Source organism: Rosa rugosa, chromosome 7 (assembly GCF_958449725.1).
Source record: "Rosa rugosa chromosome 7, drRosRugo1.1, whole genome shotgun sequence".
NCBI classification, from domain to species: domain Eukaryota; kingdom Viridiplantae; phylum Streptophyta; class Magnoliopsida; order Rosales; family Rosaceae; genus Rosa; species Rosa rugosa.
In genome coordinates, this window is record NC_084826.1 from 35,692,521 (window position 1) to 35,705,278 (window position 12,758).

Below are 12,758 nucleotides of genomic sequence, written 5' to 3' on the forward strand. Positions count from 1 at the left end.
AATGTGGTTTTGTGCGTTTACTCTTTGTGGAAAATTCATTATATCAGGGGCTTGTTGATTTGTCGTGTTGAAAGAGTAATTGAGTTGGGGTAACATTTTGAGTCATGTGGGATTCTTTGTAAATGTTTGCTGATCTTCGGATCTGGAGTCACTGTGGGTGACCGTTTTCTGATCTTCGGATCTGGTGTTTATTTGGAGTTGATGGGTGATCATCTACTTTAGTCAAAGTCGATGGGTGAACATCGACTATCGACTTTAGTTTGGAGTTGATGGGTGATTATTGACTTTAGTGTGAGTTGTTTGACTTCTTCATTTATTTTCCTTTTCCTTCTAATTGTTGAATTTTATGTAATCTCCTGAACTAAGTTATATGCAGGGATTACTGTCTTTTGAATTGTTTGTTTTATTGTAATCTCCTGAACTAAGTTATATGCAGGGATTACTGCCTTTTGTATTGTTTGCTTTATTGTAATCTCCTGAACTAAGTTATATGCAGGGATTACTGCTTTATGTATTGTTTGTTTTAATGTAAATTCCTGAACTAAACTCTATGCAGGGATTTATATGATTTCTTTTGTTTGTTTTCATGTGATCTCCTGAACTAAGTTTCTATGCAGGGATTATTGATTTTGCTAAATTCTTATTGTGGGTACAGTTGTGGGTTGTGATCTGTAGTGATTGATAAATGAGTTGGGATGACATGATTTTGGCAACCGCGTTATGTTGAGGGAAATGAGTATGATTTCCTAGTTGTGCTGTTGAGGCAAAAGAATAGTGATCTAATAGATTGTGGGGACGTAAAATGAATTGAGAGACAGAGCATGTGGGTTTTTAGTTGGGTTGAAATTGTTGAGCATGTTATTGATTAATTTGAATTTGACGTTTTGTTGTGATAATTGCATATTGTTTTTGTTAAGCTAAGATGGTGAAAGCATGTATTTTGTGGAATTAAATGTTGTTGCTTTAATTATCTCACGAGCTGAGAAATTATAAGCATGAGTGACGTGAGTCACTTTAATTGAGTTTACTCATACGGGCTGAAAAGCTTACCGAGTTTGTTTTGTTCATTCCCGGTGCATTATTCTATGGTGTAGGGGTTTTTGTGCAGGTTTGATTATCAAGTGATCATTATCAAAGCTGAGGTGTACGTTCGATGGCGTGGACGTGGAAGGGTGCTCTTAGTTTTAAGTCTTCCACTGGGTAGTGAGTTGTGGTAGGTGTGTTTACTTATTGAATTGTCATTCAGTTTGATTTGTAAACTATCTGTAGTGTAATATGTGACTCTAAAGAACGAGTCGGTATTGACATTGTGAGTTCAGTTTGTTTGTTGAAATTTTCTATATGTGTTTTCTTGTGTTTGTTCTCGCGTTTCGGATTTGAATTTTCTTTATTCAAAATTCGGGGCGTGACATCCAGATTCTGATCGGGCATGTGTGTGTATATATATATATATATTTTTTTTTTTTTTGGACGGAACCACCTCAGATTTCGCTGTAGGAAAGATCAATGCACCGGCGAGCAAGATCGTGGCACTCGTTGATTGTAGCCATGGTGTTCCAGAAAATGCTAAAGACAACTGTGTTTTTATTTCTGTCGTAGTTTTCGATGGCGACGAGGCCAGATTTTAGTTCTTTAAGCTTGGTTGTTATAATTTTCCACTTCGCCGCGGATGGAGTTAGTGAGAGAAATTAGAGACTATATAGACTGAATGACTTACCGGAGACTTGATTCTCCGATTAAGGGTTGGCTTGCTTCTTTGCCTTAATTGCCCTGCTCTTCCCCCATTGTGGTTCTCATTGGTTTTGGAGAGAGAATCCATTAACTGGCGAGGTGGATCGGATTCCGGTTAAGTGGGTACCAAAATTTGAGGTCATTCAATGAGTTTTGGGAGGAAAATTGAGTGAAATATCTAACTTAGCCTTTCTTGTTGTGGGCCCACTTGACCAATTGGTCATTGCAAGGTCATCACTTGACAGCTAATATGAATGGTTCAACAAAAATTTGACACGGTTGATTGGAATTGAGAGTGCAAGGGTGTTGCTGATGAAATTGAAAGAAGAGGGACTCATATGATGTTGAGTGCAAAGTACATGGTGGTAAACTGAAATTTGTCCTTAAAAATTTCTAGGCTTTTGCCTTGAAATATTGATTATTTAAGTTTAGTTATATGAAGTATGGGAAACATTGATTGTCTTGAACTGTTGTGGACTTGTATATGAAAATGGCTAATTAGGCCAAAAAATAAGAGGAAAAAAAACCATATTAAATGAAGCCAAACCGAGTGATCAAGAATTTCGAGTAACCTGAAGTACTCCGCCCAACCCAAAGTTTTGCGAATTTTAATTGGAATATTATGCCAAATTGACAAGTCCGGCTTGAATTCGATTCGGCCTGATCCGCGCCCACTCTTAGAGCAAGTTCACCCGTTGGGTCACCAGGTCACCCACTATTCACTACTTTTTAGTGTTAATTTCACCCTCTGGGTCACGGGCACAGTGTATTTCATGCCCTGGGTCACCCTGTACAGTGTTCTAGGTCACCATGGTGACCTGCACAGTGTATTTTGTGCCCTGGGTCACGAGCATAGTGTATTTTGTGACCCAGAGAATGAAAATATACACTAAAAAGCAGTGAATAGTAGGTGACCTGGTGACCCAACGGGTGAACTTGCTCTTAGAATCAAGGACAAATGATCTGAGGCCAAGACTTGTAGTTATTTAGTTTTATTTTTTGGGCTACTAGCACCCTTGTAACAAAAAAAAATGGAACATGACATATACCTTAAACCCACTCCCAAAAGTATTCCACACTATGAAGAAATAGAGAGCTACAAAGTACTCCATAATAAATTAGCCTTGCATGCATGTGCTCGCCTTTTGGCCTAGATGTTTCTTGACAACCAAAAATAAAAATAAAACTGTATAGGTATGCTCACCAAAAAGACATTTTTATAAAACTGTGAGGAATGAGTAAATCTCAACCACATATATTAAATTCATAAAACAGAAATTGTAACAGCTTAAAATTATACATTTATTCTTAACCGTCAGATCTACTTGTATGATTTCTCAAAAATATATCCCTTAAGTAGCTCTGCAAATCAACAAATAATACGAGCAAAAGTACAAAATTTTAGTCGGCAATGGCTTTGCCTAAGACCAACTGAAATGGCAGTTTTGCAAATCAACAATAATAAGAGGAAAAGTTCGAAAATTCTAGAGCAATTTAGTTGGCAATGGCTTTGTCCAAGACCAATTGAAATGGCAGCGGGAGATGTATGATCTAAGTGGCCAGAAATTCATGTAAAACAACTAGATCATCAACTCTTTTTTCTTTGTTTGGTCCGGAAATACTTCAATAGATAGCTCAAAAGAGGAAAATAAAAGAGAAACACAGAGTAAGAAAATATACAGTATATGAGTACAAGGCAACATACTACAGCAAAATATTAACATGGAAATCTCGACTTTTAAGTAGGCAAGTGAGAACAAGGAAGATCATTCACCAAAACATTTATTAATTTATTATAGAGGTTGGGGAACTGTTCATCCTTATCTTTGAGCGCCGCTCTCTTCGCTAGCTTGGTCCCGGCATCACCTACTTAGCTCCTCTTGCTATCTAGATGACTAGACCCAATTCAGGTTTGTGAAGGAACCTTTGAGTTTATGAAACTCATTGAAAAAGGGTAAATATTTCAAGAAAAAATTTCAGTTTAGTACCATGTGGTTTGCACTCAACATCATGTTAGTCCCTCCCCTTTCAATTTGATCAGCAACACCCCCACGCTTTCAATTTCAATCAGCCGTGCTCAAATTTTACTGTTTCGTCCATATTAGCCATCAAGTGATGACATGGTTGAGTGGGGTCTACTTGAAGGGCTAATTTGGACATTTCACTCAAATTTTCATAATTTTTTTTTGATGACCTATCTCCTTCTTCTTCCTCTAGTCCTCCTCTCCCCAACAACAACGTCGATATCCGACGACTTTAATCACCGCCCCCTCACGTCCTACTCTTCCCCTACCCTCCACAAACCCATACCTGCCCACCACCCTCTCTCTCTCTCTCTCAGCTCCGATGGTTAACTCCGAATAACCCAGCAAGCTCATCTCCCTCTAAGGCTCGTCGTCTTCCTCCACTTCCCTCCTCTCCAAACCCGACAACCCACTCTCGTATCCAATAAAATCCTCACCAACAAAATGGGTCTTCCCCATCAAGCTCAAATTCACTGGCACCAAATCCTTATCCGAGAAATTGGGCCGACCGGAGTTTAACTCCACCACCGAAAGCTGGACATGTCTTTCCAAGGGGTCAGGAAGGAGGATGCAAATGAAAATACCAAAAAAAAAAAAAAAATAGAATAATAATGCGGCAAAAGATGGAAGCTGCGCTTTGATTCGAGCTAGTTTGCTTTCCAAATTCCAACCATTACTTGAAGGATGAAGGAGTATACCTGAAATCAAATTCCAACAAATCGAAACAAAAGTTGCAATTGCAATTATCTCTTTTCAATTCCCCAGCCATGTTAGATCAATAAAATCTAGATTTTGCACCATAAATCCTTCACCATAACCTCTATCGATTTTGCAGATCAAAACATAAACACAAAGAGCAAATCTATGAGCCCACGAACCCAGCTTGAGGACTGCTCTTCTTCTTCTTAAAGTTACCTGGAAAGGACATTCGCAGCCAGTTGACCCAGTTCGATTGCTTCTCTGCTTCAAAAAGGTGAAGACGCCACTGCTCGAATCGGTAAACGAGTGAAGGTCGACCGGAGCGGAAAAACCATTTGATTCCCCACAATTCACAAGCGGAAAAACTCAGAATTGATTTTGCTTAAATTTCACGTGTAAAAACAAACAATTTGAAAAATTCATAATAAATTTCACAAGCCTCCTCTTCATCCTCGTCGACATTCTCATCGGCTCCACCTTTTTCATCCTCCAGCTCACTCTCTCCCGCCTCTCTTCCTAGCCCAATCCCTCCATCCCCCGATCCTTCTCCTCCGTCCACGACCGAATTAACACTGCCTCCTTCTCCACCGACCTCCGCAACAACGCCGACTGGGTTCCCGCCGGCCTCGACAAGGCGTGTGCGCCGGCTTCGTCGGCTCCCACCTCGTGGATAAATTGTTGGTTTAGGCATGTGATTATCTGAAGAAGGAGGAGGAGGAGAGAGAGGGCGGTCGAATATGGTCATGTTTTTTTTTTTTTTTTGAGTTTGGGTGGAAATTAAGTGGAATGTCAAGTTTACCCCTTTCTGTGGGCCCACTCATTGACTTTGTCGCTGCCAGCTCACCACTTAACGTCTGATTTGGATGTCTCGGAAAAATTTGGACACGGCTGATTGAAATTGAAAGCGTGAGAGTGTTGCTGATCAAATGACTAACATGATACCACAGAGTACTAAATTGAAATTTTTCCATATTTCAACTTCCTATACAAATCTTCTCATTCAGGGCATTCATTCCAACTTCCTATACAAATCTTATCATTCAGGGCATTCATCAACTCTAGGCAATCACTCTCCGGAACAGCCTTTCTATACTTGAGAGCAGTTGCTAGTTTCATTGGTGGTATCAAGGCTGCCCCCTCTGTTTTAAACTGTTTACGGCTGAGTTGGAGGAAATACAAGCTGTAGTCACCTTAAGTTGAAATACATTACATCATCACCGTCTTCATTCCTAGTATAGCCATCACCATCTTCAAATTAATGTGGAATTCTGCAGGTTTCTTAACATCTGAAGAATTTGGTGGCTATGTGCTCGGCAATCGCCATGCTTGAAGTTAAACCAGGTGACTCGATTCCAAAAAGGTTGACAAGACCAGTTATCCCATGAATATCCTCTCCCTACATGTATGAATTTAGGCAGTATTTGTCAATAAATAGTACAGCCACTCGCACCAAACAAAATCCAACCTCCAGGAAAGCCTAGATAATACATATCAATGAACCTATTTATTGACAAATACTGCCATGCATGTCGATTAAATTTAAACTCTATTAAGACAAATAAACATCCACAATTACTACATAGTGTGGCATGCTGGGTAAACATTAATGTCATCTGACCTTTTCAATATGGCATCTAGGAAAGAAAAGATTTTATTAAGAAACTTGAACAATTTTATAGTACAAACTTCTTATGGCACCGTCCGACTTAGAAAGAAAATGGTTGTTACCCTAATATTCTATCAAGACTCAGTTTAGTTTCTGTCCTGCCTAATTTGATCTAAAGTTACTGTCAAACTGAGGTTTATTATGATTATTTGGAGGGCACAAATAAAAAAGAGAGAGAAGGTAATGTGAGCTTTTAACATAAATAGTATATCCAACCAAATGTCAGAAGTTAACAGTGAAAGATTGGGCCAAGTCGGTAACTTGAGTTAATACTGAACTGAACAAACCTGACTTTGTCCATGGAATAAGAAGATTCAAATCATGCTGAATACCTAACCAAAGTAAATGAACAAAGGTATATGGGCTACACTGGAAAAATTGTAATTTGAGTGTCTAAGCTATCAGCAACCTGATTTAGAACCTAAGAAGAGGAAAATGCTAAATTTGAAAATAAAACCAACCATTATCTCGGCCAATTTCTGCTAAATGCTGCTGCAGCAGCATGATGGTACTATGGCAACACTTCCAGCACACATGGTAGAATCAATATGATGCACTTACGTCTATTAAGAGACTAAGATAAAAGCTGCAATGCATGGGTGGATACTATTACTTACCATGCTACTGTATTATGCCCAAATGTAAGTCTTAGAATGGATGTGTCAAGTAAATCGTGATCTAACATTTCAGGTTTATGCACAAGACAGAATTCAAGAAATAACCTGTATCACAAAATCAACTGGAGACTCTCTAGGACCTGAAAGCTTTGGTCTAATCCCTGCATAACCCGGCTCGAGGGATTCATCTTTTAGATTCGGGTAGTACTTCTTTATCGCAGGGTAAAAATGCTTCATGTGACTCGTACATACGGAATAGTCAAACCTGGGACCAAGGGATTGTCATATTTTCAAGGAGTGTACAAATCTAACTCATATTGGTATATCAAGAAAAGAAACTAATGGTAAATGAGGGCAACAGCTGAACATATTTTGTTACCCATTAAAAGAAAAATGAGTGGGCATGCAATAGTAACCACAACTCATATTTTTCTGTGACAAGATTGTAAAAATAATATCTTGTATAACTTTGCTATACCACCTACAGCATCATTTTAACACTTATATCATTATTTTATGATAACTTCAAACATTATCACCCATAGTATTATATCATTATTTTATGATAAATTCAAACATTATCATCCATAGTATTAAGAAGTTTCCCTCAGATGCAATAAAGAATATTAGAAGTTTAGAACAATGCCAAGATTGCTGACATCTATGTCAAGATTAGTTGCCCTCATTTTTCCATTTGAACACTTATTGTTGACCCAAAAAAAGATTATTGACATCTGGATGCATTCCGATCAGGTCATCAAAATTTGTGAACAAAAAGCATTCATACACATACATGAGTACATATGTATGGTGGTAACCGTGGTGCAGTTTACATATTAATAGCCCTTTAACAAATTGCAGGACCTATGACTTCTTCTTCCACATAACCTACTAACATGAGCATTTCACTTGAAGGAATTCTGACCTTTGTTGCAATTACTTCACTAACAAATGCAAAAAAAAAAAAAAAAATTTTCCATACAAGCTAACAGCTTTTTAGTCTACAACCCATCAGCAAATGTGAGTAAGACCTGCATTTAATCTTCAACCCAAAGGAATTTATTTTTCATTTGACATTAATTGGAATAAAGAAAATTCATTTTGTTTCATATCAAAACTATCACACTACAATTTATTAGACAAAAGAAAAATATTTGCAGAAGTTTTCTATTTTCTTTCAGCATAAGCATGCATGCAAACTTCTGCCATGAGTTTAGAACTACTGTAACCACCAGACTTGATGGACAATGGACAAAGCGAACTTCTACCATGCTTCTGAGCATGTGATGCAGTGGTTTCAAAATCTGAAGCATGAAATGATATGGAACATAGTAGAAGTTCTGTGCACCAAGATCAAGATAAAATAGAATAGATAAAGAAATTTTACTTATTCAGGAAGCTTGAAATGTCATCAACTCCATCAATCCATTCCACATTCGGACCAAACTTGACCTGACCATTTAAATCCAAGGTAACATGCACTCCAAGGCCACCGTCCTCTGGTATAGGATATATCAAATGTTTGAAAGGACAGATTCCAGTATTGGATAGAGTGAAGTAGCACCCACGAGCATAATGAGCAGTGGGAATAACTGCACTTTGGAGGCCATCAAATCGCTTAGCAAGGGCAGGGGCACTCAAGCCAGCAGAGTTCACTACAAACTTAGGAATGAGTACTATCTCTGGTTGCAGGGGAGAATTTCCATTGCACATTTCAAGATGTTTGGTTTGAGAAATATGAAGGCACAATTGATTTTGTTCTATGTGGCCACCAATAACAGTAGTGTTATAGCAGAAGATTGTGCCACAATTCTCAGCTTCACCCTAAACCCAAATGGTGGTGAAGTCTGTGTCAATAAGCAGTTAGAACTCTAATACTGACAAATAGATAGAACCTAATGTTAGTAACTTTAGCTGAGGAAACCAGAAAGATGGAAAGGCTTACCACCAAAGACAGCATCAAAGAATGTGTATCGACAATCCCAGAAACTGGTGATAGTAAGGCTTTCAAGCATCTTAATTCGGGTTCCATTCTCATGGCTTCGGAACCCTCCATCATTACCAGACCATCGACCCCATTTTTTATCCCACGATCCAGTAAATTATGCAACTTTTGAATCTCAGACGATCCAGTGGCAACAATGAGTTTACCAATTTGTTTGTGAGGAATTTGGCGCTGAGAGCAATATTTGTACAGCAAGTCTCTTCCTCTTACACAAAAGATTGCCTGCAAAATTGGGTATTTCTTGAAAACGAAGCAGAGGACCGAGAGAAAAAGAGCGGAGCGAAAGAAAGAAAGAATGACCTTGAGAGAATTAGGAGGGTAGTAGATGCCGGCATGGATAACTTCGCTGTTGCGGGAACTGGTGGCAGTGCCGAAGGTGGGTGCAGAGTCTAAGACTAAGACCTGTCGACCTCTTAAAGCAAGCTCTCTAGCCACTGATAATCCCACTACACCTGCTCCTATCACCACGCACTCTACTCTCTCTCTCGGGATTCCACTGCTCATACAATAAGCCGACCATGACAAGTTCCTCTCCAGTCTCTGAAGTGTTGTTTTCAGCATCTTTCTGCTTCCTTCCTTCTCCACCTCACTCCTTTATAACTGAACCACTCATTACTTCCAAATACATTGCCCGGTTTCTTGATTTCTTCTCTCTTCTCGGATGCGCCCAAAAGGTGCTGCAGTCCAAACATGCCAAATGTATGGCCCAAATTCGGGGCCATGTCAACAGTATCGTTCTGGCCTTGCCTAGGTACCTATTTGTGTTTCTTTCTTTTAGGTTTAGTTTGGCATTCCTAAGCTGCTTTTGGGGCTGCTTCTGCTTTTGGGTCAAGAGCATGGTGTTTGGTAAAATCTCTGAAAGCTGCTTTTGGTTGAAATGGCTTCTCCGTAAAGCCGAATTTGGGAAGCTACAATTTGTAGCTTTTAGGAATTGCTTTGGGAAAACACGGAACACCAACAACTCCTTGGATTTTTCTCTCTTTTCTTTTTGATGAATTCTGGATAGGGTCATTAATGGGCTGGGCCGGATCGGGCCTTCCGGTCTTACAATATTTTTACATAATGACTAGTCGGGTCGGACCAGACTTTATTATAAATTTCAAGATCCAAACTCGCCTATATAAACAGGGGCTTATGGGCTTTTTCGAGTAGGGCCAGGTAGCCCTCGTTTATCAGGGCCGGGCTGGGCCTATATGTCACGCCCCGAATTTTGAATAAAGAAAATTCAAATCCGAAACGCGAGAACAAACACAAGAAAACGCACATAGAAAATTTTTCATTAAAACTAAGCAACAAACAAACTGAACTCACAATGTCAACACCGACTCGTTCTCTAGAGTCAAATATCACATCACCAAGTGTTTACAAATTAAACCGAATAATAATTCAATAAGTAAACGCACCCTCTACACTCACAACACAGCGGAAGACTAGAACCAAGATATCATACTATGTCCAAGCTACGACAGCAACAAAACCTCAGCTTCGATGATGATTACACTGACCTGCACAATAAACCCTACACCATAGAATAGTGCACCGGGTTGAATAAAACAAACCCGGTATGACAGGACCCGCCCCGAATTTCATCCTGAAATCCGAGGTGGCCCTGCGGGGCCCACCTTAGAGATAACCCTACCGAGAACTGGTCGAGTCACCCCTAAAGTGGACTACCCAAAACAGTAAGCTACGATAGATCAGAGCCAAACAAAGAAGTGCGGAAGCTATTCATCAACTATGCCTCGAACCATGTATGCCCGACCTCAACTAATAGCGCCTGCAAACTGGGCATTAGAAACCGAAGGGCCCAGGGGAAAGTAGACGAAAAACGTTAGCGTGAGTGGACAAAAATAAACAATTTAAAAGAAAAAGGATTTCATACTTTCCCACATTTATTTCATTAAAAACCTCGATGCATGCGCAAATGGTAAAACACATTTAGCTTTAAATCCAAGGATTTCAAAACGATAAACCGACTAGCCTCGCTAGTCAAAACATTCGAAAATAATGTATCGTAAAACCGAAATCTCGTTTCTCAAGAAGATAAGACCAGCCCCGCTGGCTACAGTGAAAATCGGACTAGCCCCGCTAGTCAAGCAACGATAAAATATGGGGAAGAAGTTTCACCATACGAAAGAAGGGAGCCTCCCAGGCTCGGGTCGGAGTGTCCCACACTCTGGAGCATCCCATGCTCTGCTCTTACTCACCCACAAACACATAGTAAGCAGGGAGGAGTACTAATAGGCTAGCTAGCAATAAATATGACGACCCAGGTATGGCGGGTAAAAACCAATAAAATCCAATAAATCCTTAAGGCTTCCCCATGTCCCACGAATAAAGAAAAACGCGGGTACGATTCCCAACCGTACCCGGAAATTCTCGTAAAACGTCGTATAAATCGACAGCGTGTCCCACACGCTAAGAAAATAATTAGATCAATTATAAATCGCAGTTCCGAAACCAAACTGAATCCAGAATCATCAATGAGGCATTCCCAATGCCAAAACCGTAAATCAATAAATAAACAAGAAATATAATTCCATCGAAATCTCATTTCGAAAAATATTCCAGAAATCTCATTTCGAAAAATATTCCAGAAATCTCAATATCGACGAATAAAATATATTAATAAATTCCAGAAATCACCTCGGAAAATAATTCGTCGAAAATCACTTAAATCACAAGTTCAAATCCGAGTGAATAAAACTCACGTTCCAAAAATCATGATGGAAAATCCAAGCAATATTCCAAAACCGAAATCATATCCGAAACTAAAATAATATGATAATTAATAAAACATTAATTCGAAAAAGAAATGCATGCATCAATATTCAAAAACAAACGTCCACTCACAGTACTATTGGCGACCACACAAACGAGTTCCTTCATCTAGCCATAGCTCGCAACAACGTCCTGTACACAAGTACATTTCCATAAACGACAATTCGAATAAATACTTACGAACCTAAACGAAACCCGAAAATCCCTATCTTCACTACTTCTCAAATTCAACCCAAATCTCTTCCACAACACCAATTCCTCAATCAACATATTCCACAACGAAAACGAGGAAAATCCGACGGCCGGATTTCCAACAATTCCATCACAAAACACCGAACTTCGAAAAATCACAAACAATTCCAAACTCCTCCAAAATTCACCAAACTTCATATACAAGCTCTACAACATATATACAATTTAATGGACTAAAAACTGGAATTAAATCACTGCTCAACACACCTCCACGCGCCACCAACAGTGGCGGCGCGTGGGCCCCACGCGCCGGCGGCCACCACCTTCGATGGCCACCAAACTTGGACAGTAGCATCTACTCAACACACTCAACCATTCATTCAACTACAACAAGTGCCAATTTTACCTGAAAGAGCTCCAGTTCGGCCGGTGAACACAAGCCCAGAAATTCCTCAAGAACCCTAAAATTTCAATTCATCAATTCGACATCTACACAACAAATCGTGACACAAGGCCATAGGGGAAATGATCAGTGATGAAAACCGAACCTTCGATGCCAATTTCGTGGCCGGAAACGGCCGGAATCGCCGGAAATCGACGAAACTCTCCAACTGCTACAGTGGACTTCACGGCTCAATTCCGAGCTCCACCGGTCGAGCCACCGCAAAACACCACCCCAGGCGTGACAAGGGAGAGGAGGCGAGCCTGCCGGTGCCCGGATTCCGTCGTGGGTCGGCCGGAGAAGGAAGAAACCGGAGGAAGAAGAAATCGGGCCGAAGAGGAGAAAGGGTCGGGGGAGAAGAGAGAGAAAAGCCGGTAAGTTTCCAAAATGGAAACTTACCACAGTAAATTGGCTATTTATAGAAACTTACCATGAACAGTAACTTTACTATTTCGCTTATAACTTTTGCATACGAGCTCCGATTTTTACGTACCACATATCCACGCGCTCAGTTTAACGTCCCCTACAACTTCCATGAAGAACATTTTCTCAAATTTTGACCCGAACAAAAAGTCGACTTTTAGGGCCACTAAAAGTACTA

General features: G+C 39.9%; 1 protein-coding gene across 2 annotated transcripts; it reads right to left on the reverse strand.

Moving 5' to 3' along the window:
- Positions 1-3,375: 3,375 nt before the first annotated feature.
- LOC133721618 (L-2-hydroxyglutarate dehydrogenase, mitochondrial) lies at positions 3,376-9,388 on the reverse strand. 2 transcript variants are annotated; one of them, XM_062148282.1, is made up of 5 exons: positions 9,043-9,383; positions 8,683-8,964; positions 8,125-8,561; positions 6,843-7,002; positions 3,376-5,850 (listed from the first exon to the last, which is right to left on the reverse strand). In XM_062148282.1, the coding sequence occupies exons 1-5, from the start codon at positions 9,301-9,303 to the stop codon at positions 5,734-5,736; spliced, it is 1,257 nt and encodes a 418-aa protein (XP_062004266.1). In that variant the 5' UTR covers positions 9,304-9,383; the 3' UTR covers positions 3,376-5,733. The 2 variants fall into 2 exon arrangements, with proteins under 2 accessions (XP_062004266.1, XP_062004267.1); XM_062148283.1 differs by having other exon boundaries at positions 5,835-5,971; positions 9,043-9,388.
- Positions 9,389-12,758: the final 3,370 nt, after the last annotated feature.